Here is a 26,828-nt window from a genome sequence, read left to right on the forward strand (position 1 = left end):
TCTTAACAAGTTAAATTGGAGTCAATTATATTAACCTCAAGCTCAGGGATTGCATCCTATCAAGCTCACTGATCTAATCCTATCACCAGGGATTTTTTTTTTTGCCAGTTCTTTTTCTTCTTTTTTCCATATAAATAGAATCATATGGTATGCACTATTTACATAAATGTTCTTTTGATCAATTAAGTGTTTTAAAGAGTTCTATTTGGATATATGTAGAGCCTGTTTATATCTGTTTATTTCAGAGGAGCACTATGCTAAATGAATATACAAAAATCTGTTTATCCATTTGTGTGGTGGATATTTTGGTAACTTGTAGGCTTTTGCTACCATAGCAATATCTTACTGTGGCTTCAATTTACATTTTTTTTATGATTAAAGTTGTTGAAAATTGCTTTATGCACCTCTTGGCCATTTGTGTATATTCTTTCTTATAGTGTCCAAATTATATGTGCCCATTTTTTTTCACTAAGTAGTTTGTTTTCTTATTGAGTTGTAAGTATTCTTTAAATATCCTTGATCAAGAACTGTTTCAGATACATATATTTTCTTCTAAGATAATGCCTATTTTTAAATTTTCTGAATGATATCTTGGGGAATGAAAGTTCTTAATTTTACAAAACTCAATTTGTCCTTTTTTCTTATGTGCTCTGTGATATTTGGGTTCTGTGCTATGGGTTTGAATGGTGTCTCTTTTTCTGTCCTTTAACATCCCTACATCTAAAGTGTATTCATTTTAGACAGAATAGAATTGTTTTGATTTTTTTATTTGTTCTAACAGTCTGTGTCTTTTATTTAGAGTGCATAGATACATTATAATTAATTATACTTAAATATTGTACACATTTAAATTATATTAGTTCAGTTCGAACCTGACATGTTGCTCGTTGTCTTCTATATCTCGTCCGTCCCTTTTTCTGCTTTCTTTGACTTGTTGATTATTTCTCTTTAGTGCTTATTTTATCTGTTATTAGTTATACAAATATTTCTTAGACATCATTATAGATTTTACAATATACACCTTTAATTTATTACATTTTTACCTTCAAATACTATTCTTACATAGAAGTAGCTTGTAACAATATACTTCCATTCTCCCCATCCCATGCATTATTGCTATTGTGCATTTAAATTCTTAATGTTATAGATCTTGCAGTACATTACAGTTTTACTTAAATGATTACCGTTAAAATAAATTTTTAAAAATGAAAGTAAAAATCCTTTTAAAAGTATGGGGCTTCTCATTCTGCTGATATAAATCTCCTTCTGGTGTCATTTGTCTTGCACCTGAAAAATTTCCTTTGTCTATTTACTTACTCACTGTAGTTGTGAGTACGTAAATTATTTTTACTAAGAGTAAGTAAAATATCTCTTATTTTACTTGGCTTTGTAAGTTTATTTCACCTTTATTTTTAAATGACAGTTGCTGGAAATAATAGTCTAGGTTATCATTTTATTTTCCTTTTAGCATTTTAAAAATTGATATTTCACTGTATTCTGTGCTGTAATTTTTCTGACAATAAGTTTGTAGTAATTTAAAAAAAAAACTTTTTGTTCCCCTATAGGTAATTTGTCCTGTTCCTGTGGCTTAAAAAAAGTCACTGGAATTTTAAATTTGATTAATTTAAATTTTTAGTTCTGTTAGTTATTTTTAATAATTTTGAAAATATCCTGGCCATTATTTCTTTGAATATTTGAAGGATTCAATTATATGGATATTTGTTAGATCACTTTTTATTATCCCACAGATTACTGATACTCTGTATATTTTTTTCTCTTTTTTCTTCTCTTTGTTATAGTTTGACTAGTTTCTATTGCTAAGACTTTAAGTTCTGTTTATTTTTCTACATTTTTTAATGTATAGTTAACTACATCCAATAAATTTTCACTTCATTTATTACCTTTTTAAGCACTTCAGATTCAATTTGGATTTTTTCAACATATTTCATTCTCTCTTTTTATGGTTATGGTTTTCTTAACACTACCAAACCCACTTTTAATACTCTTTTAAAGTCTTTCTCTAATTTTATCATTTTGGTCAATTTATACTTAATAACTCTTCCATGGTATCAAGTAACACTTTGATGATTCTTTAAATGTGCAGTGGTTTTAGATATGTTGCCAGATACACATTGAAAATATTACATATTTGAGTGTTTGGAGTTAAAGATTTGTATTGACTCTTGTTTTGGCAGAACATGTTTATTTGTGTATCACTTTCAACATTTCAAGGCTTTGTTTTTAAAACATTGCTAAGGAAGGTATAGCATAGCTTTTATTTCAGGATTTTTTAGTCCAATTACAAAGGGATGACCACTGTGGTAACTCTACTTATTGTTTTGAGTGTTCACTTCACTGAGCCCTGTCCGTTTGGCATGGTTAAAATTTAAACACCTATCAATGCTGTGTGAATCATGTGGATTATTCATGCTATAATTCCTGAGCAGTGGGTTCCTGATCATTCTATAAAAGTAGATAGAGGTATTCATTCAGAGACTCAAGAAGACCACTCCGTAACTTTTTGAAGGTCTTTCTCTGCTTATCTCCCTCCCCTCTGGAATTTAATTTTTCACATTTCAGCTGCCTCAACCTACCTGAAATTGAACTCTGTCTTCTCAACTCATTGATACTGCCGTATTTTGTTTGTTTTCCCTTCTTGTACTTTGTAACAGAAATTTTGTTCTAATATAAAAAGGTATGGTATAGGCATAATTTTATGGTTTACCTTATGTGTTTTCCTTCTCTAGCAAAAGCAATCCTGAACTTCTCATTGCCCAATACCTGAAAACACCTGTTTGAAGTTTTTTGCCTAGTTCTTGCATTATTTGTGGCAGAAACACAATGCCAGTTCCCAGACCATGACCTAGAGATGATATTTTATTTTTGATAGATATTAGAAGGCAAGAGTAACACAACAAACACTAAGTATTGTATGGTTTATTTGTGTATATCCTGTCACCACTTCGTTCACTGCTTTGGGCAATTTTCTCATTTGCTCTAGATACTATTTTTAATGGCCTGGAAAGAGGTAAAAATACCTGGTCATAGTTTGTCTTTCAAGTGTAGGCATCTGGGCTTTAACAACTGGTTCTTCAAATGATCGCTGAACCTGAAAATAAAATGAAAGTTTTAGGTCCAGTCCCTTGGGCAGAAGCACAGAACCCATTACACCACTCACCATTATGAGGATGGATGGGATGAATATATTTGCGGAGATGTCAAATATCTGTAACAATCCTAAGATGGAACTGAGTGCTTGATCATGCTGTCAACTCCCCATTCATACCCGTAACCTGAGACCCTAAGTTGGAACCTAAAATTTACCTTCCAATAAACTTTCACTAAATTCAAGATCCAGAGATCTTCCCAGTATTGACTTCTACGTTTTGTGTTTCCCCAAATTACATATGTTGAAGCCACAACTCCTCATACTTCAGAATCTGAATGTACTTGAATACAGGGTCTTTCAAGTGGTGATTAAGTTGCAATGAGACCATTACAGTATTTCATATCCAATATGACTAATGTCTTCTATAAGAAGAAGAAATTTGGACATAAGGAGACACAAGGAATGTGGGTGCACACAGAGAAGGTCATGTGGGAGGATACGGCAAGAAGGAGGCAATCTGCAAGTCCATTACCCCCACCATCATCCTCAGTTATCCAATTAGTTCTCTTTCTGGTCCCCAGATTTGAAAAAAAAGAAGAGTATTATATGACATAAAATAAATTGCACGTATTCAAAGTGAACAGTTGGACAACTTTTGACATATATGTATACTGGTAAGTCATCACCACAATTAATATAATAAACATGTCTATCATCTTCAGAAGTTTTTCCATGGCCTTTTATAATACCTTACTCTTTAAATGTCCCTGCTCCCATTTTCAAGTAAGTAATGAATGCTATATAACCTACATTTGTCAATATAGATTAGTTCGTATTATTTAGGATTTCATATAAATAATATCATACAGTAGGTAGAGTTTTTTATTTTACTCTTTTACTCAGCATAATTACTCTTTAATTCTCCCAGGAAGAGATATGCATTAATAGTTTGTTCTTTTTTATTGCTGAGTAGTATACCACTGTATGAACACAATATACCATTAATTATTTGTCCTTTCAACTGTTGATGGACATTTAATTTATTTCCAGTTTTGAGCTATTACAAACATAGCTCTTACAAATACTCACATTCAAGTATTTGAATATTACCATATACTTTCATTTCTCTTGGGTAAATATGTAGACAAGAAATGGTTGGATTATATGGTAGGTGAATGATTAGCTATTTAAGAACCTTTTGAAATATTTTCCAGAATAAATGTGCCATTTTACCTTCCCACCAGCAGTTCATGCAAGTTCCAGTTCCCACACAAACACTCCAGCACTCAGTGTGTTCACTCTTTTTAATTTATCCATTAAAAGGGTATTTATTTTTAATCATTTTAGTTTTAATTTGCTTTTTTTCTCATGACTTATGACCATCTTTACACACAGTTATTTTTGACTTTTGTGTGTATGTGAAGTGTCTGCTAAAAATTTAAGATATTTGTGGATTTTCTAGAGATCTTCCCAGTATTGACTTCTAATCTGTTTTTATATTGTTTAGAGAACATATTCTGTATGACTGGAAACATTTTAAAGTCACTGAGACTTGTTCTATGGTCCAAAGTATGGTTTATTTATGGTAAATATTCCACCATGCAATTGAAATAATTACACATTCTACTATTGTTGATTGGAATGCTCTATACATACCAACTGGGTCAAGTTTGTGTCTTCTCTATCTTCTTCAGATTTTTGTGCCCTTCTTTCATCAATTATTCAAAGGAGCATAATAAAATATCTCTATACAGTTCCATCCATTTTTGCTTTACATATATTAAAATTGTTTTAAGTGCCTAAATATTTAGAATTATTATGTTTGTTCCATGAATTGATCTCGTTAACCTTATACCCATTTTTATTCTGCTAATATTCTCTGATATGAAGATTACTTTATATTTGAGTCTAATAATCTATTCCAGTTTTTTGTTGATCAGTGTTAACATAGTATCCTTCCCATCAGTGTACTTCTAGCCTCTTTGTTTCATTATTTATAAAGTATGTTTGATGTAGGGAGCATATATTTGTCTTGCTCTTTTTTTTATGCAGTCTCATTATGTCTAACATTTAATTGGTATGTTTAGACCATTTACATTTAATATAATTATTAATAAGTTTAGGTTTAAATTTTGCTACCTTTAAAAATATGTATTATCTGTTATGCTTTTTCTTTTTTCTCTTTTCTACTGTCTCTTTGGTTGAGTATCTTACGATTTTTGTTTTATGTCCTTTTTTAGATTATTAGCTATCATCTTTAATTTTCTTACTTAAGGTTTATAATATATAAATTTAACTTGTCATAATCTAACAAGTGTTATTCTTTTTCTTTAAACCATTAAATTTTCTTTTAAAGAATTTTTTAAAGGGAAACATATGTATATTTGTTCATGTACATACTATTTTCAGTGTTTTTATTTCTTTTTATAACTCTATTTTTCCATATGGTGTCACTTTTTTTCTGCTGACTGACTTCCATCGACATTTCTTGTAGTGTCCATCTGTTGGTGTTGGAATATTTCAGCTCCAGTGTGGCTGAAAAGTCTTTGCTTTGCCTTTGTTTATAAAAATAATTTTATATTTTTATGAACTTAGAATTTTAGGATGATCTTCTTTTCTCTTTCACTACCATTTTCTAGCACAAAGTATTTCTGATAATCTGCTGCATTATTTACTTTGTTTCTCTGTATGTAGCTTGTCTCTTCTACTCTCTTTACTTTTAAGAATATATTTACCAGTGGTATAGAAAATTTAGACTAATATAGACCTGTTGTATTTCTTCTACATTTTTAACATGGCATTCATTATCCTTCTTAAATCTATAGGTTTATAGACTTCATTAAAGTTGGAGAAAATTTGGCTATTTTTACTTCAAATGTTATTTTGTTCCTTCCCATTTAAGATACAATGTAAATGTATTTTAGGCCTTTGCAATTGATCTCACAGTTTATTGATGCTTTGTTTATTTTTATTGTATCTTTGTTGTTTGCTGTGCTTCACCTTGTATCATTTCAAGTCTGTTATTTGTTTTTATTTTTTTTTACAATATCTTATCTGCTATTAATACTATTCAGAGTATTTTTAGCTTACACATTCTAGTTTTGCTTTCTCAAAGTACAATTTAGATCTTTTATTATATTCCATGTTCCTACTTAACCCGTGGGACATATGGAATACTACCTATTGTCTTTTTTTTGTTCATCTTTATAACTGCCAGTTATGATTCAGTTTTGATTCTCTGCTGACAGTGAGTTTTATTTTCCTTGTTTCTTTGCATACCTGGTAATTTTTATTTCATGTCATATGTTTTGAATATTATATTTTCAAGTGCTAATATTTTTGTATGTATTCTCGGGCTTTGTTCTTGGATTCAGTGTGTTACTTGGGAACAGTTCAGTCGTCTTGAGTATTGGTTTTAGATGTATTGGGAAGGATCAGAGAATTATTTATTTCAGACTTCTTTATTCCTGACAACTTAGATAAGACCTTCTTGAGGTGACTGCATGCTAAGCATAATATTTTTCCAATATGGCTGGTGGCAGTAGGTGCTATCTCAGGCTTTGTATGAGCACCGTAATATTTTCCCCTCTAATCCATTAGGGTAGGTTTATTTTTCCCCTAACTCAGTAGTTTCCTGACACACACAGATATACCAAACATACTCTTCTAAATAATTCTTGGGGACCCTCTGAAGAATCTCCAGAGTTCTCTCCATGCATAGGTCTCTCTTCTTTGGTATTTTGTCCTGTGAACTCTAACCACCTTGTTCTCCCTGGACTATCAGCTCTGTCTCTTCAACTGTGTGAGTCCACCAGGTTCTGTCTTCCTCTGCCTCCCTGTGCAATAGCCTGGAAACTCTATCAAAATAGTAAGCAGACATAATTTTAAGTCTCACTGCTGTTTGTTTACCATTTCTCAGAAATCAGTTTTCCTCTTTGCCTGATTTCTAGTGTATTAAAAACTGTTGCTGCATATATTTTGTTTCGGTGCTTTGTTTGTTTGTTTTAGACAGGAATCGAAATCTAGTCTCTGTTAGGTCATCTTTGCTAAAAGCAAAGGTCTCTAGCTATTATATTTTAACCATAAATTTTCGCGTCAGAGTTTATGCCCTGAATACCTTAAACTTGAAGACATTTTTTTGTTCATTCCTCACCAAGAACTGATCATTTCAGTTTTCTGAGATTCCCATCCCAAATTCTTTTTTTTATTATTTTTTTAATTAATTTATTTACTTTTTAAATACATTTGTCTCTGCCTTCCCCCCACCTCTTTCCCTTGCCCCCTCCCACCTTCCCTCCCTCAGCTCTTCCCCCTTGGTTTTGTCCATGAGTCCTTGCTATATGTTCCTTGACTTTCCCCAAATTCTTTTTTAAAGTTTAACTTTAAATTATAATTGACATACAATATTATATTAGTTTCAGGTGTACAAATACTGATTAGACATTTGTATACCTGATGAAGTGATCACCACAAATCTACTATACTTCTGGCACCATATATAATTTTTACAATATTGTTAACTATATTCTCTATGCTGTACTAACATCTTTATGCCTAACTTTGTTAACTGGTGGTTTATGCTTCTTAATCCCCTTCACCTTTTCTGCCCATTCCCCCACTCCCTTCCCATCTGGCAGGAATCAATTTGTTGTATGAGTTTGCTTCTGTTTTGTTTGGTTTATTTTGCTTTATTTTAGATTCCATGTGTAAGTAAAATCACATATATGTGTTTTTCTCTCTCTGACTTATTTTACTTAGCATAATAACTTGGAGGATCATTTATGTTGTTACAAATGTCAAGGCTTCATTATTATTTATGGCTACTAGTCCATTGTATATATGTGCCACATTCTCTTTGTCCATTCTTCTATCAATGGGCACCTAGAATTGTTTAAAACAACCAAGATGTGGAAGCACCCAACCCAAATAATGCCCCTATGGCCTTACTTCTTTTTTTTGTTTGTTTGTTTTTTACTAATTTCCAATTCCATGACCTCTCTCTTCCAATCACCCATTAATACTTTTAATGCCAGTCCAAAACACACACAAATTGCCCTATTATATCAAGTTTCAACTTTATAGATGATGACAATATGTAACAGAACATTTCCCCTATTCTGTCTCAGGGAATCCTGTTATTCTTTTCCCTAGAAATTGGAGATGAAATATTTTGAATAATGTGGTTTTTACTACTTATATCTCCCTTCAGAATATTAGCTATGAAAGCAGGACTGTGTCTGCTTTTTTGTTTTAATGGTTTTACCTGTACCAGGCAGCCCTACTTCTCATTTATAAGAAAACGATAGGTCTGGCCAGTGTGGCTCAGTTGGTTGGAGTGTCATCCTGACAACTGGAAGATATTTTGTTCCATCTCTGGTCAGAGCACATATTTAGGTTGCAGATTCCATCCCCCTGGTTGGGGTGCCTACAGGAAGCAACCAATTGATGTCTCTCACATCAATGTTTCTCTCTCTCTCTCTCTTTCTATCACTCCTTTCCTCTGTCCCTAAAATCAATGGAAAAAAATGTCTGTGGGTGAGGATTAAAAAAAGAAAACCAACAAATATTTAACAAATACATATTTTATACCAAAATTTTCTATAATTTAAATATTTAAGTAAATATTATTCCATACTGCATGTTATCCTCATAGGCCATATTTGTTCTATAGTATTCTGTATTCAATAATCCTTTTTATCACTTCTTTATCTCCCAGATTTTTAATATTTGAGTACAGAAACTTTTTGAGTACAGAAATATTTGAGCATATATTAGTTTTTTCGCCTACTAGAGCTTAGTATTTTGGAAAAAATGGAAAAGGAAGGTGTGCTACAGTGTAAATAATATTCTATAATTTATGTAAAATGTCCAGGTGGAGTATCATATACATTTTTTATTTCTATGAATAAATAAATAATTTACTAGATAATATGCTACTTACCATCACAAATATTTCTGTCAGGTGACAATACCAAGAATATTTTTTAACACAGTTTATGAGTTGTGTGATGAAGAGAGAACCACTTTCTCTTCTCCAGGAAACATTATCTGTGCATAAAGGAAATGATAACTTTTGAGTTACAGCTTTCATCCTTACAAAAAGGTAATAGATTTCAAATATCTCTAGACAGACTTAAACATGTAGAAAAAATAAAGACTTAGAATTCTGTGCCTGGCTTCATATACAAAGGAACATGGTGGACTTAGATTGAACCATAAAAGACAATATATATGGGTTAACAGTATCTCAGATGAGAGAATAGAATTCTAGAATCATAGTCCTATGGTTCAAAATCTAAAACTGATGTGTTTAAACTGATTCTATAGATCATATTTTCTAGCAAATACTCTCTCACTTAACCTTAAATTTTTTTTCAGGCCTAACAGATACAAATTGATGGAGCAGCTATTGAATCCATGTCTGTCTAGCACAGAAGATGCTTCAAAGCTGCACCATTAATGCTCTTTTCAGATAGCAAGGCAGCCAGCAGATAACCCTGAGGGCGCTCTCTCTTAGTTAAGACTGGTTGGTTCAATTCCTAGCCCATTCTTGGACATAAAAGCCTACATGTTTCTGACTTTGAAGTGGTCCAAATGTTTAAGTAATATATCTTCTTTGTTGTTTTTGTTGGGTTATTTAAAACAGATTAAACTTCATAGTCAAACTGACTTATATTCATGTTTACATACTGCCATTGTTTATTCAGGCAATTTATACAATTTTTTTGTGTGCTTTAGTTTCCTTATCTGGGTGAATGATATAATAGTATTTAGCTGATAGAGATATGTTAGAGACCACACACACACACACACACACACAGATTTATAGCTATAATACACATAATTAATATAAGAAGTAATAAAGAATAATACAAGAATAAACTCTGTTCATGTACTTAAACTGTAAACCTGATTTTGTCCACATACACACATTCAGCATCTCAGAAGCTCTATCTGCTTTAGTCCAGGCTTAGAAATTCTCACTACTATACTATCTTCTTTTTCAAATTACATAAACTTAAATATGCTCATTTTGGAATTGATTCTCTAAAACTCTTTACTACCACCAGGTTGTAATGTCACTTTACCAGATGTTACTAATTACTTGATTATCTTTTAACAGTATTTTATAACTAGATTTCTTATTTTCCAAACCAGAAAATATGCTTTCTTCAGAGGAACATAGATCCACTTTTTCTTTTAAAATTTTTCTCAGCCATGGAAACAATGTTATTTTGTGTAATAAGACTCATTAAACCAGTACTGCTGTGTGCCTTACTGGTCACTTAGAGGATATGCAAGACTGGCATCTGGATGGAGGTAGAACCTGAGAGAGACTGGATGACCAGAGAAAGCTGTAAAGAAGGCTTCAGAAAGTTGGATGGGCTTTTCCTTCCTATATAAATGCCTTCCCAAAACCTTTAGCATATGTTCTTCCCTGGAATACTGAGCCAAATTACAAATGCAGACAGGCCTTATTCCCACAAAACCTTGCCTACAAATGAAAGACACATACGTGGGGTCGAGGAGCAGAAAGCAACGAAATCCTTCTCCACGTGGGTCTTGTGGACGCCATCATCCTTCAGGTCCTCTGGAGACTGTGCAGAGCTGTCTGCTGGGGCCGCTGGCGAGTCGCTGACCCACACCTCTCCACTGTTTGCTGAGGGGACATCATCCTGTTATGTTTTTCACAGCTAAACCCATTTTAGCAATCTTTTGACAACTTAATAAATAGGATGCTCTTAATGAAGGAGTTCCAATTAATTGTGCATACACAGCATAGGCCTAACACAATGTTATCTCTACTCACATAATCTTTTTGCTCTATTTTTTAGCTTAAATGATAATCCATGTATTGTATTTTTTTCCTTTTTTTATTGTTGTGCAATTGTAGTTGTCCCCATTCCCCCCCTATTACTCTCCCCCATCCTACCCACACCCACCTCCTCACATCTAACAGGGTGTCAATGAATAGCAACTATCATCTAGACCTGGAACATGCCTATTGATCAGGGAGAATAATATAAACTACTATTGACGGTTTCTAAGTAAAGGAATCAGTTTTTGGTTTAATGATAATAAAATAACATCGCAAAGTCAAGGAAGGAAATATCTGCTCAATTCAACAACAGACACAAGATTCTAAAACAATTTTTTCCTTCCCCATTGTTTTTCCCTCCTAAGCCATTCCGCAAGTGATATAATTACATTAAAATGTGAGGTAAAATATCTATGGGAGAAAGCAATGCCATAATTATCTGTTTTTGTTCATTGAAGTATAATTTACATACAGTAAAATTCACTTTTTAAGTGTGCAGTTTGACTGCTTTTGATAACTATATAGTCATGAAATTACCATGGCAATCAATAATAGCTCTTCCATCCTTCACCCCAGACATCTATTGACCTGATTTTCTCCCTATTCTTTGCCATTTTCTTATGCTATATAAATGGAATTATATAATATGTAAAATTTGGGGTCTAGATTCTTTTACTTACTTAGCATTGTATTATATTTTAATCCCTCACTATCTTGTAAAATACTTCTCAGGTCAGAGATCCTAAAATTTTGATTAACAAATGTTGAAATTAATGTCATTTTATGCCACAATTTTAAAATTTCCACATATAAATAATTTAGAGTTAACATTAATATCATTATCATTTGCTACGGATCACTGACAGTGGATGACATTTATATTTATTTATCAGTTTCTCTATTGTCATCACTAGGTAGTCTCTCCAAAGAAATATATGCAGTATAATCATACAGAAGTGAAGCACAAGGTTATTTTCACTAGACATAAAACACCCAGTAAAAACCTTGCATGATACATGATTCCCTGATCTGTAGACACCATCAGTACTCACCACCTCTGCAGGCCTGAATGATGATGACCTTGGGCTTATCCTTAAGGTGGCAGCAGTTTCGATTATTGAAAATCTGGAATATGGTGTCATAATGTAGCACATCTGGTTTTTCATGATTATGCAGAGTCCCACAGATTCTGTCCAGGATGCCGTGAGACATGAACACCAAGAATGTGCTGTCTGAATCCTTGTGCTCTGGGCGCGCAGCAAATGCCTCCAGCGCTGACTCCATCTCCTGAAAGATAGTAAACTTTTAAACTTTTTTTTAAATTTTTATTTTTTGTTCAAATACATTTGTCTCTACCTTCCCTCCACCACTTTCCTCTGCCCCCCTCCCTGACCTCCCTCCCTCAATCCTTCCCTACTTTGGCTTTGTCCATGGTAAACCTTTAAACTTAAGTACATAATACCACTTTCTACCACTGATGCTTTGAGGAATAGAAAAAATAAATGACAATTGCCTAGCACTTTATAGTTACCAATATATAGATCTCAGAGTGGCCATTATTATTGCTATTTTGCTGTCGTTGCTGTTAGTGTCATAGTTACTAGAATAACTCTAGCAAATATGTCACAGTATATATAATATAGTAATTATCATTTTAAACATTCATAGGTATAGAGTGGCATTAAAACATTCATAGTGTTCTATCAATATCACAATTATCTATATAGAAAATTTTTCATCACCTCCAACATCTCTGTAACAACTCACTTTATCTCATCTCTTAATCTTGGGTAACATTTATTCTGCTTTTTCTATGAATTTGCATATTTTAGGTACAGAAAAGTGGAATCATATAGTGTTTGTTGCTCTTCTGTGTCTGACTTATTTCAATAAACATAATGTTTTTAAGGCCCATTCATATATCAAAATTTTATTCATTTTTACAACAGAATAATATTCCATAATAAGTATATACTGTATTTTGTTTATTCATTCATTTGTTGATGGACTGTAATCCAAGTGTCCATTCTCCAGTTTTCACATTTTAGCTATTGTGTGTTTTTTTGTTGTTGTTGTTTCATTTTGGATTTTCCAGTGGCAATGTATTCGTCATTATCCACAATATTAATATATACCAGCAGCAATGCTTTGATTTTGACCGAATGCATTATTTCCTGTGTTCAGATTTTTCTTAAAAAAATTGGACTATATCTAAATTACGATTATAATCATAAGGATAAATTACTTATGTAGGTGCATAATCCAATACCAAGATCAATTTTCCTACTAAACAATCCAGTTTCCGCATTTTAGCTATTGTGGTTAATGCTGCTGTGAACAATTATATTCAAATATCTGTTCAAATCCCTGCTTTCAGTTCTTTTGGATATATACCTAAGAGTGTATATTGATGGGTTATATAATAGTATAACATTTTGAAAAAGTGCCAATCTGTTTTCCACACTGGCTGCACTACTGTACATTTCCACCAGTAATGCACAGATTACTGATTTCACCAGATCCTTCTCAATACCTATAATTATGTATGCATGTGTGTGTGTTTCTGATAGCCTACCTAGTGGGTGTGCAGTGGTATCTCATTGTTCTTTTGACTCAAACTTCCCTAACAGATGGACATTTGTATACTACCTTTAGAGAAGTGACTATTCAAATCTTTTGCCTAATTTTGAATTGGGTCGTTTGTGCTTTTGTTGCTGAGTTTTTTAATTTTTTTGTTGTATTTTCCATTACCATTTAGTCCCCTTAAACTCCCATCCCCCAAGCAATCACTCCACTATTGTTTATGTCTGAACCCTTTTTCCTTTTTGCTCAGTTCCCCCTTCCCTGAACCACCACCCGCCTTAGCTCTCCTCCTGCCTTTTATCTATGACTCTGTATTTAATTTGCTTGTTAGTTCAGTTTATTAGATTCCACATATGGATGAAATCATTTGGTATTTGTCTTTTTCTGATTGTCTTGTTCCATTTAGTATAACGTTCTCCAGGTCCATCCACACTGTCACAAAAGGTAAAATTTTCTTCTTTTTTATGGCCAGGTAGTATTCCACTGTGAAAATGTCTCATAGTTGTTTTATCCACTCATCTACTGATGGACACTTGGGCTGCTTCCATATCTTGGCGATTATAAACGATGCTGCAATGAACATAGGGGTGCTTCTGTTCTTTCAAATTAGTGTCTTGGGTTCCTTCGGATATATTCCCAGAAATGGGATTGCTGGGTCAAAAGGCAGATCCATTTTTAATTTTTTGAGGTCTCTCCATGCTGCTTTCCACATTGGCTGGACCAGTCTGCATTCCCACCAATGGTGCAAAAGGGTTCCCCTTTCTCCACTTCCTCACCGGTACTTGTTTGTTGATGTATTGATGACAGCCATCCTGACAGGTGTGATGTGATATTACACTGTGGGTTTAATTTGCATTTCTCTGAGTATTATAAGCCAATATCCCAGATAAACATAGATGCTAAAATCCTCAACAAAATTTTAGGAAGCCAAATACAGCAATGCATCAAAAAGATCATACACCACGATCACGTAAGATTTATTATGGGAATACAAGTTTGGTACATTTGCTAATCAATAAATGCGACTCACCATATAAACAAAATAAAGGATAAAAACCACACGACCATATCAATAGATGCAGAAAAAGCCTTTGATAGAATCCAGCACCCATTTATGGTAAAAACTATTAGCAAAAGAGAGAATAGAGGGAACATATTTACACATAATAAAGACCATATGTGACAAATCCACTGCCAGCATCATATTCAACAGGCAAACAATGCAAGTATTGTTGAGTTTTAGAAGTGTTTACTCTGAACATTAGTTCCTTATCAGATATAAGACATGTCACCATTTTGTTTCATTAAATGTTATCTTTTTACTTTATTGATTGTATTCATTAAGGCAAAAAAGTTCTTAATTATGAGAAGTCCACTTCATCTATATTTTTCTTTTATTGTCTGGTTTTCTGGTAACATTCCATGAAGTTGTTTCCAAATTTAATGTTATGAAGATTTTTTCCAAGGTTTTTTTATACTAAGAGTTTTACCATTTTAGCTCTTTGAGTCACTTTGAGTTAATTTTACATATGATGTAAAGTAAGGGTCCAACTTTATCCTTTTGCATGTGTCTACCCCATTTTCCCAACACCATTTTTTGACTTTTTCCCCCTTTTCAATAGTCTTGGCACCCTTGTTGAAAATCAATTGACCATAGAAATGAGGCATTATTTCTGGATGCTCTATTATATTCCATTGATCTATAAGTCAATCCTTATGCCAGTACCATATTGTATTAGTTCATATAGCTTTGTAGTACACTTCAAAGTTAAAAAGTATCAATCCTCCAACTTTATTCTTTTTCAAAACAGCTTGGGCTATTTGGGTTTCTTTTAATGCCATATGATTTGAGGGTTGTCTTTTCTATTTCTAAAAAAAAAGGCTGTTGGAATTTTGATAAAGATTACATTGCATCTTTGTATCACTTTGGGTAGTATCAACATCTTAACAATATTGTTATGAAAATTGGTTATATTTTTACTTATTTAGATCTTCCTTAATTTCTTTCATAAAATGTTTTATAGTTTTCACTTTATAAATGTTTCAACTCCTTTGTTAGATTTATTTCTAAGTATATATTGTAAGTGTTATTGTAAATAAAATTGCTTTTCTAATTTTCTTTTCAAATATTGATTGTTGGTGTATAGAAACAACTAACTTTTGTGTGTGTTGATCTTCTACCTTGAAAATTTGCTGAATTTCCTTATTAGTCTAGTAGATTTTTTCTGAATTCTTTGGAATTTCTTATATGTAGAATACGTCATCTGTGAATGGAGATAATTTTACCTCTTCAATTACAATTTGGATGTTTGTATGTTTATTTATTTATTTTTTTGTTTGATAGCTCAGTCTAGAACTTCTACTATGATGTTAAATAGCAGCAATGAAAGCTGTTACCCTTGTATTTTTTCTGATCTCAGTGGGAAATTTTTCAGCCTTTCACCATGAAGTTTTTCATAAATACCTTTTGTCATGCTGAGAAATAGTTTCTTTATTCCTAGTTTTCTGAAAGTTTTTATCATGAACAGATGTTGGATTTTGTCATATATAATTCATGTACCATTTGAGTTTATGTTTCCCCCCCTTCATTTATTAATATGATGTATCACATGGATTGATTTTCTTATGTTGAGACACATGTTATTGGAAAAACTCTTACTTGGTAAATACCCTTTTAATATTCCATTCAGTATTACTTTGTTGAGAATTTTACATCCACATTCATCAGGGATATTACTGTGCAGTTTTTTCTTGTGCTTTCTTTACTGAGTTTTAGTATCAGAGTAATTCTGGCCTTGTAGAATGTTAGGAACTGTTCTATTCTCTCCATTATTTTTCAAAGATTTTAGAAGGGTTGGTGTTAATTCTTCTTTAAATGTTTGCTGAAATTCATCAATGAAGGCATCTGGTCCAGAGCTTTTATAGTAATGATATTTTTTATTAGTAATTTAATTTTCTTCTGCTATAGTTTATTTTTGAATTTCTATATCTTCATGATTTAGTCTTCTTACATTGTGTTTCTAAGAATGTGTCTACTCCATCTAAGTTATCCACTTGTTTGTGTTAACAATTATTTATAGTAGGGTACTCTTTTATAATCTTTTATATTTCTATAAGTATAGAAGTAATGTCCCCTCTTTCACTTCTGATTTTATTTATTTGAATACTTTTTCTTTTCATCTTTGTCAGTTTAGCTAAAGGTTTGTCAGTTTTGTTGATTTTTTTTGAAGAACCAAGTTTTAGTTTCACTGATTTTTCATACTTGTTTTTCTATTCCACTTAGTTATACTTTTCAACTCCAGAATTTCTTTTTGGTTTCTTTTCATAATTTTCATCTCTTTATTGATATTCTTACTTTGTTCATATATTGTATTCCTGTCTTCCTTTAGCCTTTTGAGCATCTTTAAGATAGTTATTTAAAATCTTAATTAATAAGTCTGCCATCTGGGCTTCCTGGTAGATAATATTTTTCTTTTTCTTTTGTTCCTTTGAAGGCCTTATGCTTTTCTGCTTCCTCATGTGTATTGTGATTGTTTGTTGAAAACTGGATATTTTAATTTTAGAGTAACTGTAGAAGTCAGTTTCTCCCCTTACCCCAGGATTTACAGTTGTATTGTTTTAGTTGCTGCTGTTTTATTTTTATTATTATTATTTATTATTATTTTAGTGTATCTTGTGTGCCAGAGATGAGAATGAGGTAAAAACTTGGTTTTCTCAGGTACTTTTTAAATATCTGAGCATAGATGATAGCTTTCTAAGTCCTCCTATATTCACAGTTAGTTCTGAATATCAAAAACAAACAACTGATCAAGCAGCTATAGCTCCTTTAAATCTAGAAACCACTTTGGTCTGTGGGGATTGAAACAATGGCATCCAGCTTCTGTGCCCACCACACAGTAGTCTAAGTCAGCAATACAATCAGAACACAGACCCAGATATTCAGAGAATGTCCTTATTGCCGATGCTGGATCCATCAGGTGGCACCATAAATGTAGGTTGTAATCCCTCTAGCTGCCTGCCACAGATCTGGGGAGTGAGCACTGGGGAGTCACCACTGTACTCACAGATAAATCTGAAGTTAGTGTTAACTTATTAGCCAAGATTTTTTCCTGGAAGATGTAGGAGTTCAAATAAACTCCAGAATTCCAAAGTAGTTACTTCATATTGTTTCTGTCAGTTTGTTTGTTCTGTAGGTGGAGAGAGTGATGGAATTCTGGCACTTCCTACTCCTTTACCTTCTCTGACATCACTCTGCTCTATTGGTTATTTTTAAATTCCAATCCCTGAATCTATTTCTTGCTCTTACCTTCTTTATTTTGTGACTCTCTGGATCATAGGCCAGTTGAGTTTTCTTGTCAACAAATTTAAAATGGTGTTTGGCCAATGAGAGGCACTAGCCAGAGATTTGAGGAAATTGGAAAACAATAGAAGAGAGGAGTTAGGACATTCTACCCCTCCACATACCCATGTACCCCAGTGTTGTCACTGTTCTATCAGTAGCTGTGTCCTCTATGACTACAGTGCCTTCTGGGTGATTGATCCCCTCCTCCAGCTGTTACAATGTCACCACATTCTGGAATACTGTGTGTGTGTGTGTGGGTGTGTGCGTGTGTGTGTGTGTGTAAATCCTACATAAAGAAAAGTGAGCAGTTTTTGGTTTTAAAATAATAAAAGTAGGGGAGAATCAAGATGGTGCAGGAGTAACTGGAAGTCGCATTGACCTCCTCCCAACATCAACCTGGAATTACAACTAAATTGGGGAGAAATCACCTGTAACAAACACCTGAACAATAGCGAGAGAGGAACCTTGTAACCTCAGAGACTGAAGAATCAGCTTTAATGCAATCTAACTGGTAAGGAGTGTGGTGTTGACCTGAGAAGGTGGGCAGGGCACCCACGGGCAAGCAGCACCAAAAGGATATTGAAACAGCAATTTGGATCTCCCTGACAAGAGCGGGGTCTAAACCAAAAGTGGGGATCTCTAGCCTACAGCACCAAAGCCCAAAAAGTACAGAGAAAACAACTAGCTGCAAAAAGCGTCAGGGTTGCTGTCTATCAGAGACAGGTGGCTGGAGATGCAAAGAACTGTTTAAAGGGCCAACACATAAATTTTTATTTGCAACCACATACCCTGGTCTCTGGCAAAGGTGGGGGAAGAGTGGTCTAAAGACACCTGAGGAGAGACTGGGGAAGGAGGCTTTGGAGAGAAAATTGAGAGTAGCCTGCGTGATCTCGGTGCTGACTCATTCCCCATGTGGCAGCAGCCATCTTGCTCAGGCAGACACCACTCCCCTGAGTGATAACTGCATCAAAGGACCCAAAAGCCCTGCCCCAAGGTGGGATTCCACCCTGCCACGTGCTGTCTAAGCTGTCTGCTGAGTGCAGAGTGGCAGCCACAGACAGTAGATCCCTGGCTAAAGGGGACGCAGAAAGGTCTGGTGACACTTGAGGAGAGACTGGAGATGGAGGCTTTGGGGAGAAAACAGAAAGAATAGCTGGTGGGATCCCAGTGCGGACTCCTCCCCCATAAGGCAGCAGCGTGAGAGGACCTAATAACCCCACCCCCAGCAGGGACTCCACCCCACCCCAAACTGTCTAAGGCGGCCTGCAGAGTGCAGAGTGAATAAATTAACAACTGAAGGAGACAGCCATGAAGAGTAGATTACTGGAAGTCTCAAAAAGACTGCCTAAGGTCAGACAGGGTCAACACCTGACATCATAAGGGGCAGATCCAGAAAGTAAAAACATCAGTCTCCAGCCATAGAAGTTCACACCACAAAGTCAGGAAATCAAAACAGATCAGCTTAAGAATCAGAAGTGAAAGAGAGAGCCTCACAAATAATGGGAAGACAAAGAAATACCCCCTACTGGAAGGGAAAAGAGGAATCTTCAGAAAGAGAACTAAATGAAATAGAGACAAGTAAACTATCAGATACTGAGTTCCAAACAATGGTTCTAAGGAAGCTCAGTGAGCTCAGTGACCTCAGAGAGAATTATAAAAAGCTGCAGAGAAACTAAGAGGAACTTACTGCAAACTATATCAGCATGAAAAAGGACGTAGAAACTATCAATAAGAGACAAGAGGAAATGATGAATACAATATCTGAATTGAAGAACACAGTAGAAAGAAGCCAAAGCAGGCTAGATGAAGCAGAGGATCGAATCAGTGAGCTGGAGAACAAGGGAGAAAAAAGATCCCAGAAAGAGCAAGAATGGAAAAAATGACTCAGAAAGAATGAAGAGGCATTGAGGGAAATGCAGGAGAACCTGAAACGTAATAATATCCATATAATAGAGATACCAGAAGGAAAAGAGGATGGGGTACAGATAGAGAACCTGTTTGAAAAGGTGATGATGGGAAACTTTCCTAATTGGAGGAGAGAAAAAGTCAAACAAGTCCAGGAAGCATAGAGGGTCCCACTCAAGAGGGACCAAGAGAGGCCCACTCCAAGACACATCATCATTAAAATGGCAAATATCAAAGACAAACAGAGAATCCTAAAGGCAGCAAGGGAGAAAGAGGTAGTAACATATAAGGGAGCCCCAATATGGCTAGCAGCTGACCTCTCAACAGAATCACTGCAAGCCAGAGGGGAATGATAAGAAATATTCCAAGTCATGAAAAGTAAAGGACTGCAACCAAGACTGCTCTACCCAGCAGGGCTCTCAATTAAAATGGAGGGTGAAATAAGGAGTTTCCCAGACAAAAGAAGGCTAAAAGAATACACCTCCACCAAACCAGCCCTGCAAAATATGCTAAAGGAACTGCTTAAAGATGAAGAAAAACTTTTTATGCATACCTAGTTTGTTTCACAGTCACCAATACTTGATATTACCAATATTTTTAATACATATTGATCTGATCATGACAATGATGTTATTTTAATTGTTCCTTTACTATTTGCTGAAACTAACCTTGTTTTAGTATATTTCTTGCCTCTTTATATATATATATTTTTGAAAAAGCTTTAAATGACTTTTTGGTATTCTTTATCCATATATTGATTACAGGTTTGTAAAACTTTTTTCCTTAAAAAAAAAACAAAGACAAAAAACAAAAAAACCTATTAACCATGTTTTAGATGAATTGAAAATACTTTTCTATTCTATTCCTTGTCCTTTACCTTTTTTTATACGTATATTACTATATAGTTAAATGTTTAATATAGTCATATTGTCAATATTTACTTTATACCTTTTGGGGTTGAATATTTTACTTCAGGTCATGAAAAATATTAGTTCTATTTTCTTCTAAAACTCCTTAGATTCTACACATTCATTTTTAATTCACCTGAATATGTTTTGTATAATGTGTGAAATAGGGCTCTATATTTGTTTTATTTCAAATAATAGTGGTCCATGCACCTTATTTGTCGAATAAGCCTTATTTTACCCATTGATTTGAAATATCAACTTAATCATATATTATATTGTTAGATAGATATATACATTTGTCTCTAGAATGCTTATTATATTTCATTGACCTACTTGATTGTCTCTGTGCTGGTGTCATGTTGGTTTAATTGCTGAGACTTTATAATGGTTTTAATTTTTTTAATATTTTATAATTAACTTTGACATTTAAAAAAATAAAATCAATCTGCATTTAAGAAAGAAAGAAAGAAAGAGAGAGACGGGACTCCTACCTTTTGCGACAACATGAATGGAGCTGGAGAATATTAAGCTAAGTGAAATAAGCCAGTTGACGAAAGACAAATACCATATGATCACACCTATTAAGTGGACTTTATTCAACAAAATAAACTAATGAATAAAATAAACCACAGGCACGGAGACATGGAGCAGACTGAAAGTGATCAGAGGGGATGGGGAAAGAGGACAATGTTGGAAAGAAAAGGAAGGGACTAGACAAAGAACATGTATGAATGGCCCATGGACATGGACAACAGAGTGGGAATTTACTGTGGGGGTGGGGAGTGGGGGGGGGATGGCGGAGGGGGTAAAGGGGTAAAAATTGAAACAACTGTAATAGAATAAACATGATTTATAAATTTAAAAAAATAAAAAACAATGTAATATATGATTAAATTGATATTTCAAATAAAAATATTTAAAAATATTTTTAAAATAAATAAAAATAATAAAAGTAACCACAATAATAATGACAGCATTGTGGCTAAAATATATATGAGTGTGCATATGCATATATATATATATATATATATCACTCAAAGGAAGTATAGATAATTATAGATACCACCTTTAACTTTTTTATTTTAAAATTTAAAAAGCAAATTTCAGAGAATGTAAACAGATGGCCCCAAATTACAACGCTAGTCATTAGAGGAATATAGGCATGTGGGTTTATATGTACTACACAGGAAAGAGAGCCTTACCCTGGCTGTGAGATCCTCCTCCACATGCACACTGTAGCCCAGGTCCTCAAGCAGCTCCTTCATTCCAATTATGTCATGACTGGATCCATTACGCTTTGGGAGGTGGTCAAACTTGGTGTTACAGATGATGAGGGACAGACGAGTACGGCCCCTCTTCTCTCTTATTGGATAAATCTTCAGAACAAAGAGAAGTTAAATGCATCACAAATTTTTTCCTCATATCTACAGCAGAGCCAGTTATTCTCTCAAGAACATGACAGCTATCGTTTGTCTACTCACTTTTGCCAGAGCTAATTCTCTACTCTCTGCTAATTGATAGGAGATGGAGTTTCTGAAGGAAAGCATTCGGATATGGACAATGGACTCTAACTTGTGTATGATTAAAAGAGTGAAATCCCAAATTGTTGATCAAGACAGACATTTTATGCAATGGTTTTGAGGAGTATACTAGAATATTTTCTCTCTTCCTTTCTCTTTTTTCTTCCATTTAACCAAAACATCTAATATTTAAGATCCATTTAAAATTTTTTCAACATTAAAAATATTCTCTATCTACTTGTCTATGTTGATTAAAATTAAACCCACATGTCCATATAAAGAGCATGTAGGTTCAAAAACACATTGAACATTATTAACTCATTATTCCCTACCTAATTCTCTTAATAGAATGAAATTACCTATCTAAAATTATTTAATAATTTAATGGCTTAAGGCATCACTAAGGGGCATTGTGTAAGGAATATTTCCACTTCCTTTTACCCCTATTCCATGCATTGAATGTCTTACCATTCCAGCTTTCTTTTGACATAGTTCCTGGAATTTTTCATGAGGACAAAGCACAAGTTGGTCTATGGATTCTTTGGATGCTGACTCGCTCCTTCTAACAGGTGCGTCTGTAAAAGTTTTATACACATGCTATAATAAGAATTGTAATAGAGCTTCTGCAAGAGTTTTTAAACACATGGTGTAATTAGAATTGTGATATCTGGTAAATGGCTCTCTTATTGGGTCCTGTACCCTATATCACCCTAGAAACAACTACAGAGAAAGGCATTCATTTTCTTGGAAGATGGAAGAAAATTTTCAAGAAGACATCTTAGCTTGTAAGGGTTATAGTTTTTTCCAACATTTTGTTAACAGAGATGAATTATAGTCAAGCAAGAGAGACAGCTCCTTTGTGAGGAAAGTTATCTAATTAGGAGTTTTACCCAAGATGCAGAAATGCATGCATGTGACTATCTAGTAAAGACTAAAAGGAAAGAGATCTAATAAGGTACTCCTCACTGATTTTCTCTCATATTTCTGTTTTTTAATTATTGGCACCACTATTCATTCATTTATCTAAGCTGTAAGCCCAGAGGTTTTTCTTGATTCCACTATTTCCCGCACGCTCTACCCATTCCATCCCCTGATCCATTCCATCAGCATATTCTGAAACTCTAAAACCAACATATATCCTGTGCATCAGTTCTCAGCTTCCCACTGATCCCTTCACATTCCTAGCACCAATATTCTCCCATATGGCTCATTAAAATAGTCTGAAAGTTATCTTTTCACACCTGCTCTTATCCTACGCCATTCCATTGCCCTAATAGTGACCAGAATAGTTTTTTAGAAGGGTACATAGGATTTTTTCTCTTTCTTTAGTTCTGAAGCTTATGCATCATACTTTCTACATTAGTTCAACATTTTCAAGAACAAAAATTCTGCAAAAACACCAATGTAAATTCCTCAAGAATAAAACTTAAATCATAATTGTAGACGTCATCAGACAACTTACAATCCCTTCTCTGAGGAGATACTTAAAATGCCAGAGATTTCTTTGTCCTCACAAGTAACTTTGCCTTCTGGGAAGTTATACCACACTGAATGAAACACTGCAATGGCTTCTCTTCACATTTAAAATAATGTCCATGTGACTTTAACATGTCATTTGAAATCTATATGATCAAGTCACTGTCTAAACTTTAGCTTCATTCTATTCTTGCTTACAACAGCTACAAATTCTGTGTTTCTCAAACACCCTATCCCTGTTGCTACTTGAGTCCTTTGTGCTTATTGTCCTCTTTATTCGTGGTTTCCTTTCCCTAGGCTTATATAAGTTGGCTTTTGTCATTCATATCATTAGCATAACCTTAACAGGCCAGCTAATACAGATAGTATTGTAGTAATCATCTATTCTAACCTATCCCATTGTCATCTTTTGTTTTTCTTTATAGTTTTCATCAATATCTGCAAATGTGTTAAGTATTTCTTACTTCTAATTGTCACGTCCTCCTCCTCACTTGAGTCAAATCTATATGATTCTTATTTTAAAGTTATAAATGCCCAAGATGAAAAAGAATAATTGGCAGTAGTTACTTAAAGTTTTTGTTGTCAAATATGAATAAATTAATGAACTGATAAATTAAAAAAATTCAGGTTCAATTTTGACCTAAGTTGTTTTATAGACTGAGTCTGGGCCCTAGTACCAACTTAACATAAGGCCTTTGAAAAGAGAATGAGTGTGTTCTACTAGGAGGAACCCAATGTAACATGGAGAGCAATGCAAAGTGGGATAGAAGCTAGATTAGAGAGCTAGTATAAGTGCCAAATTAGACATTGTGAGCTTTGGCCCTAGTAATATGTGAGGGTGAATTTTTTCAAGTTATAGAAATATATTTTATTGAGTATTCTATTTTGTACCTTGTTACCTTCATTATTGCCATTACTATTTATTATCTTTTCTAAAGAAAAACATTTGGATTTTGCACAGTGAAGATTATGAGAAATATTTGGAGGATATCTGGATGTTAAAAAAATAGGGAAAACAATGATCCTTTACTTTTGTAGAAGAGATGACAAGTTAGTTCTATAATTATTGGGAAAAATAATTTATATATTGTATTTTAGGTGGAGAATGGGACATGTGGTCAGAGAAATGGCTTAAAAAGATGTCTAAATCAAGTAAGTAGAGACAAGGGCTACAAAAACTGCTTTTAATTTTTCCTCAAACACCTTTATAAACTACATGGGCAAACTGTCATTGGCCAAAATAAAGGTTTTTATCTTTTATTGACTTAGAAAGATTAGAATAAAGTTTTCCAAACTATTTCTGTAGGACTAAATTACTATTCTGTAATAGAAAGATACTTCAAACTAAGAGTAAGATATAGTCTAGACATGAAGCAGAGTCCTGGGAGGATTTTGCAGGGACAAAGTAAAGATCAGAAAAAATGGGTCAGTTTCATCTGTAGAAAATAAATGGAAGCCTACGGGTAAAGAAATATGAGGTTAAGAGCTGATGAATTATCTATTATCTGCAACGTGAATAAGAAAGCAGATATTGAGTGCTAAAATACAAGGGCAAATTGAGACACACCTTAAACAAAACAGAGGAATCTTACCTGAAGAAAATCCCAACTTGGAAGCAAGAATGGAATCTCTCTTGCAGATATAGCCTATGAATAATTGGCTGGCATGAGGCCCTTTGGGAACCACAAAGTCAATCAAGTCACGGGCCTTGGCTATAGTTGTAACATTTCCCTTTTTTACTTTTTCGCTCTCCTCTTGGTTTAGCACCTTTTCATTTAGGACATCATCCAGCAAATTATTAAGTGTGTCTTCAGATACTGAATTAACAAATATTTTTCTTTTTTCAGTTAGTATCTTATCTGTTGGAAACACAGAAAGGCTGAGACTTATAAACGACTTAAGAAACATTACTGTTACCTCAATAACTAAGATATTCTTTTTTTCTATTTTCCCATATTATAGGTTGAATATTTCAAAAAGTGGATTATTTGCTTTATCTAAGATCACTTACTTTCTTTATAAGCCCATGGATGCCCAATCCCAGTAAAGTCAAAACAAAGCTGTGCCTTTCCAAGCTGTTCTCCTTGTTTTGCTTTGGTGAGTTACAGGCAGAAGTCAAGGAGTTTCATGTGTGCTATTGCTTTGATGATTACGTTCATGGAAAACAGAATCAATAATGGTCACATACATGTCATCTTTATTTCTCTTATTTAGGAAAAATAGCCCATGTTGATCTTGTCATGCAGATTCTGAACTTCAATCGTGTTTGGATATTTAGGTATTCAGGAAAAATACATACACACAAACTTTCAGAAAATAAGGCCACACCTTCCCAGTGTTTACTTTTCTGGCTGAAACACCAAAACAAAAAACAAAAAAAATCAACAAAAAAACCTCACTTATAGATCCTACCACAAAACCTGAAAGAATATTAATCAGGGATGAAGGTTTCTTCCTTCTTTTCTAACTAACTATTGCTCACACAAACTATATAGAATACAATAAAAAAAATGAGTCAATTTCGTCCCCCAAACATATCTCCTAAAGATACTGAGTTAGGGTGTGTGGCAGAACAGCTGCAATCAATAAAAGCTACAGTATCTGTCAAGAATACCAAACTCTCCCCCACCCCCTGCCGGATTTATGGCTTAAAACCCACACAGACCAGCTCAATCCAACATGAGGATTAATTTCACCTTAGGGTAACCCCTAGCTTCAACATACACTCACTGTAATATGTTATCAAGCTAAACAACACAGCCTGCCACCCTGGTCAGAAATAGAGAAAACATATAAGGGCACAATATAGCTAATGGAGCTCCTCTGAGAAATCACCCATTTCCTTAAGAAGGTCCTGAATATTCCTCCAATTGAATATTCTACCCCTTGATTAAATGAACCTCAGTAAAAGTAGAAATTTCCAGTAAATGGGAGTTTCTCTGGCTGTAGAGTAGCTCATTCTCTGTCTCACTGCTTCACTAATAAACTTACTTTCACTGTAAACTCTGTGCTGTCTTGTGTTTGAATTCTCTCCTGCTGGAAGCCCAGAACCCACAGTGGGGTCACGGACGCTCAGTTCTGCAGACCCCCAGGACATTTGTATTAATACAACCTGATAAAACAAAACAAAATATTACCAGCCATGGCCTCCGTGGCTCTCTTCTTA

At 34.0% G+C, this 26,828-nt stretch overlaps 1 protein-coding gene across 2 annotated transcripts; it reads right to left on the minus strand.

The window, feature by feature from the left end:
• Nucleotides 1-2,961: 2,961 nt before the first annotated feature.
• Nucleotides 2,962-26,828, minus strand: LOC129086065 (caspase-1-like). Of its 2 annotated transcripts, none has more exons than XM_054592582.1 (8): nucleotides 26,800-26,828; nucleotides 25,255-25,521; nucleotides 22,655-22,761; nucleotides 21,869-22,042; nucleotides 11,981-12,215; nucleotides 10,626-10,769; nucleotides 9,051-9,157; nucleotides 2,962-3,109 (listed from the first exon to the last, which is right to left on the minus strand). In XM_054592582.1, exons 1-8 carry the CDS (start codon nucleotides 26,804-26,806, stop codon nucleotides 3,011-3,013), a joined length of 1,140 nt encoding a protein of 379 aa, XP_054448557.1. In that variant the 5' UTR covers nucleotides 26,807-26,828; the 3' UTR covers nucleotides 2,962-3,010. The 2 variants fall into 2 exon arrangements, with proteins under 2 accessions (XP_054448557.1, XP_054448558.1); XM_054592583.1 differs by lacking the exon at nucleotides 26,800-26,828 and adding an exon at nucleotides 25,851-25,941.

The sequence above is a fragment of the Pteronotus mesoamericanus genome, unplaced genomic scaffold (assembly GCF_021234165.1).
Source record: "Pteronotus mesoamericanus isolate MK-2021 breed Mesoamerican mustached bat unplaced genomic scaffold, CSHL_Meso_final scaffold_36, whole genome shotgun sequence".
NCBI lineage: Eukaryota > Metazoa > Chordata > Mammalia > Chiroptera > Mormoopidae > Pteronotus > Pteronotus mesoamericanus.

What these genes read in the sequence shown, in the direction of transcription:
- LOC129086065 (XM_054592582.1), bottom strand. An exon ending in TTTCTGCTCCTCGACCCCAC is followed by an intron (nt 9,158 to 10,625) that starts GTATGTGTCTTT and finishes CTTTATGCACAG; the next exon opens with ATAATGTTTCCTGGAGAAGA. An exon ending in TGACAGAAATATTTGTGATG is followed by an intron (nt 3,110 to 9,050) that starts GTAAGTAGCATA and finishes TTTTATTTTCAG; the next exon opens with GTTCAGCGATCATTTGAAGA.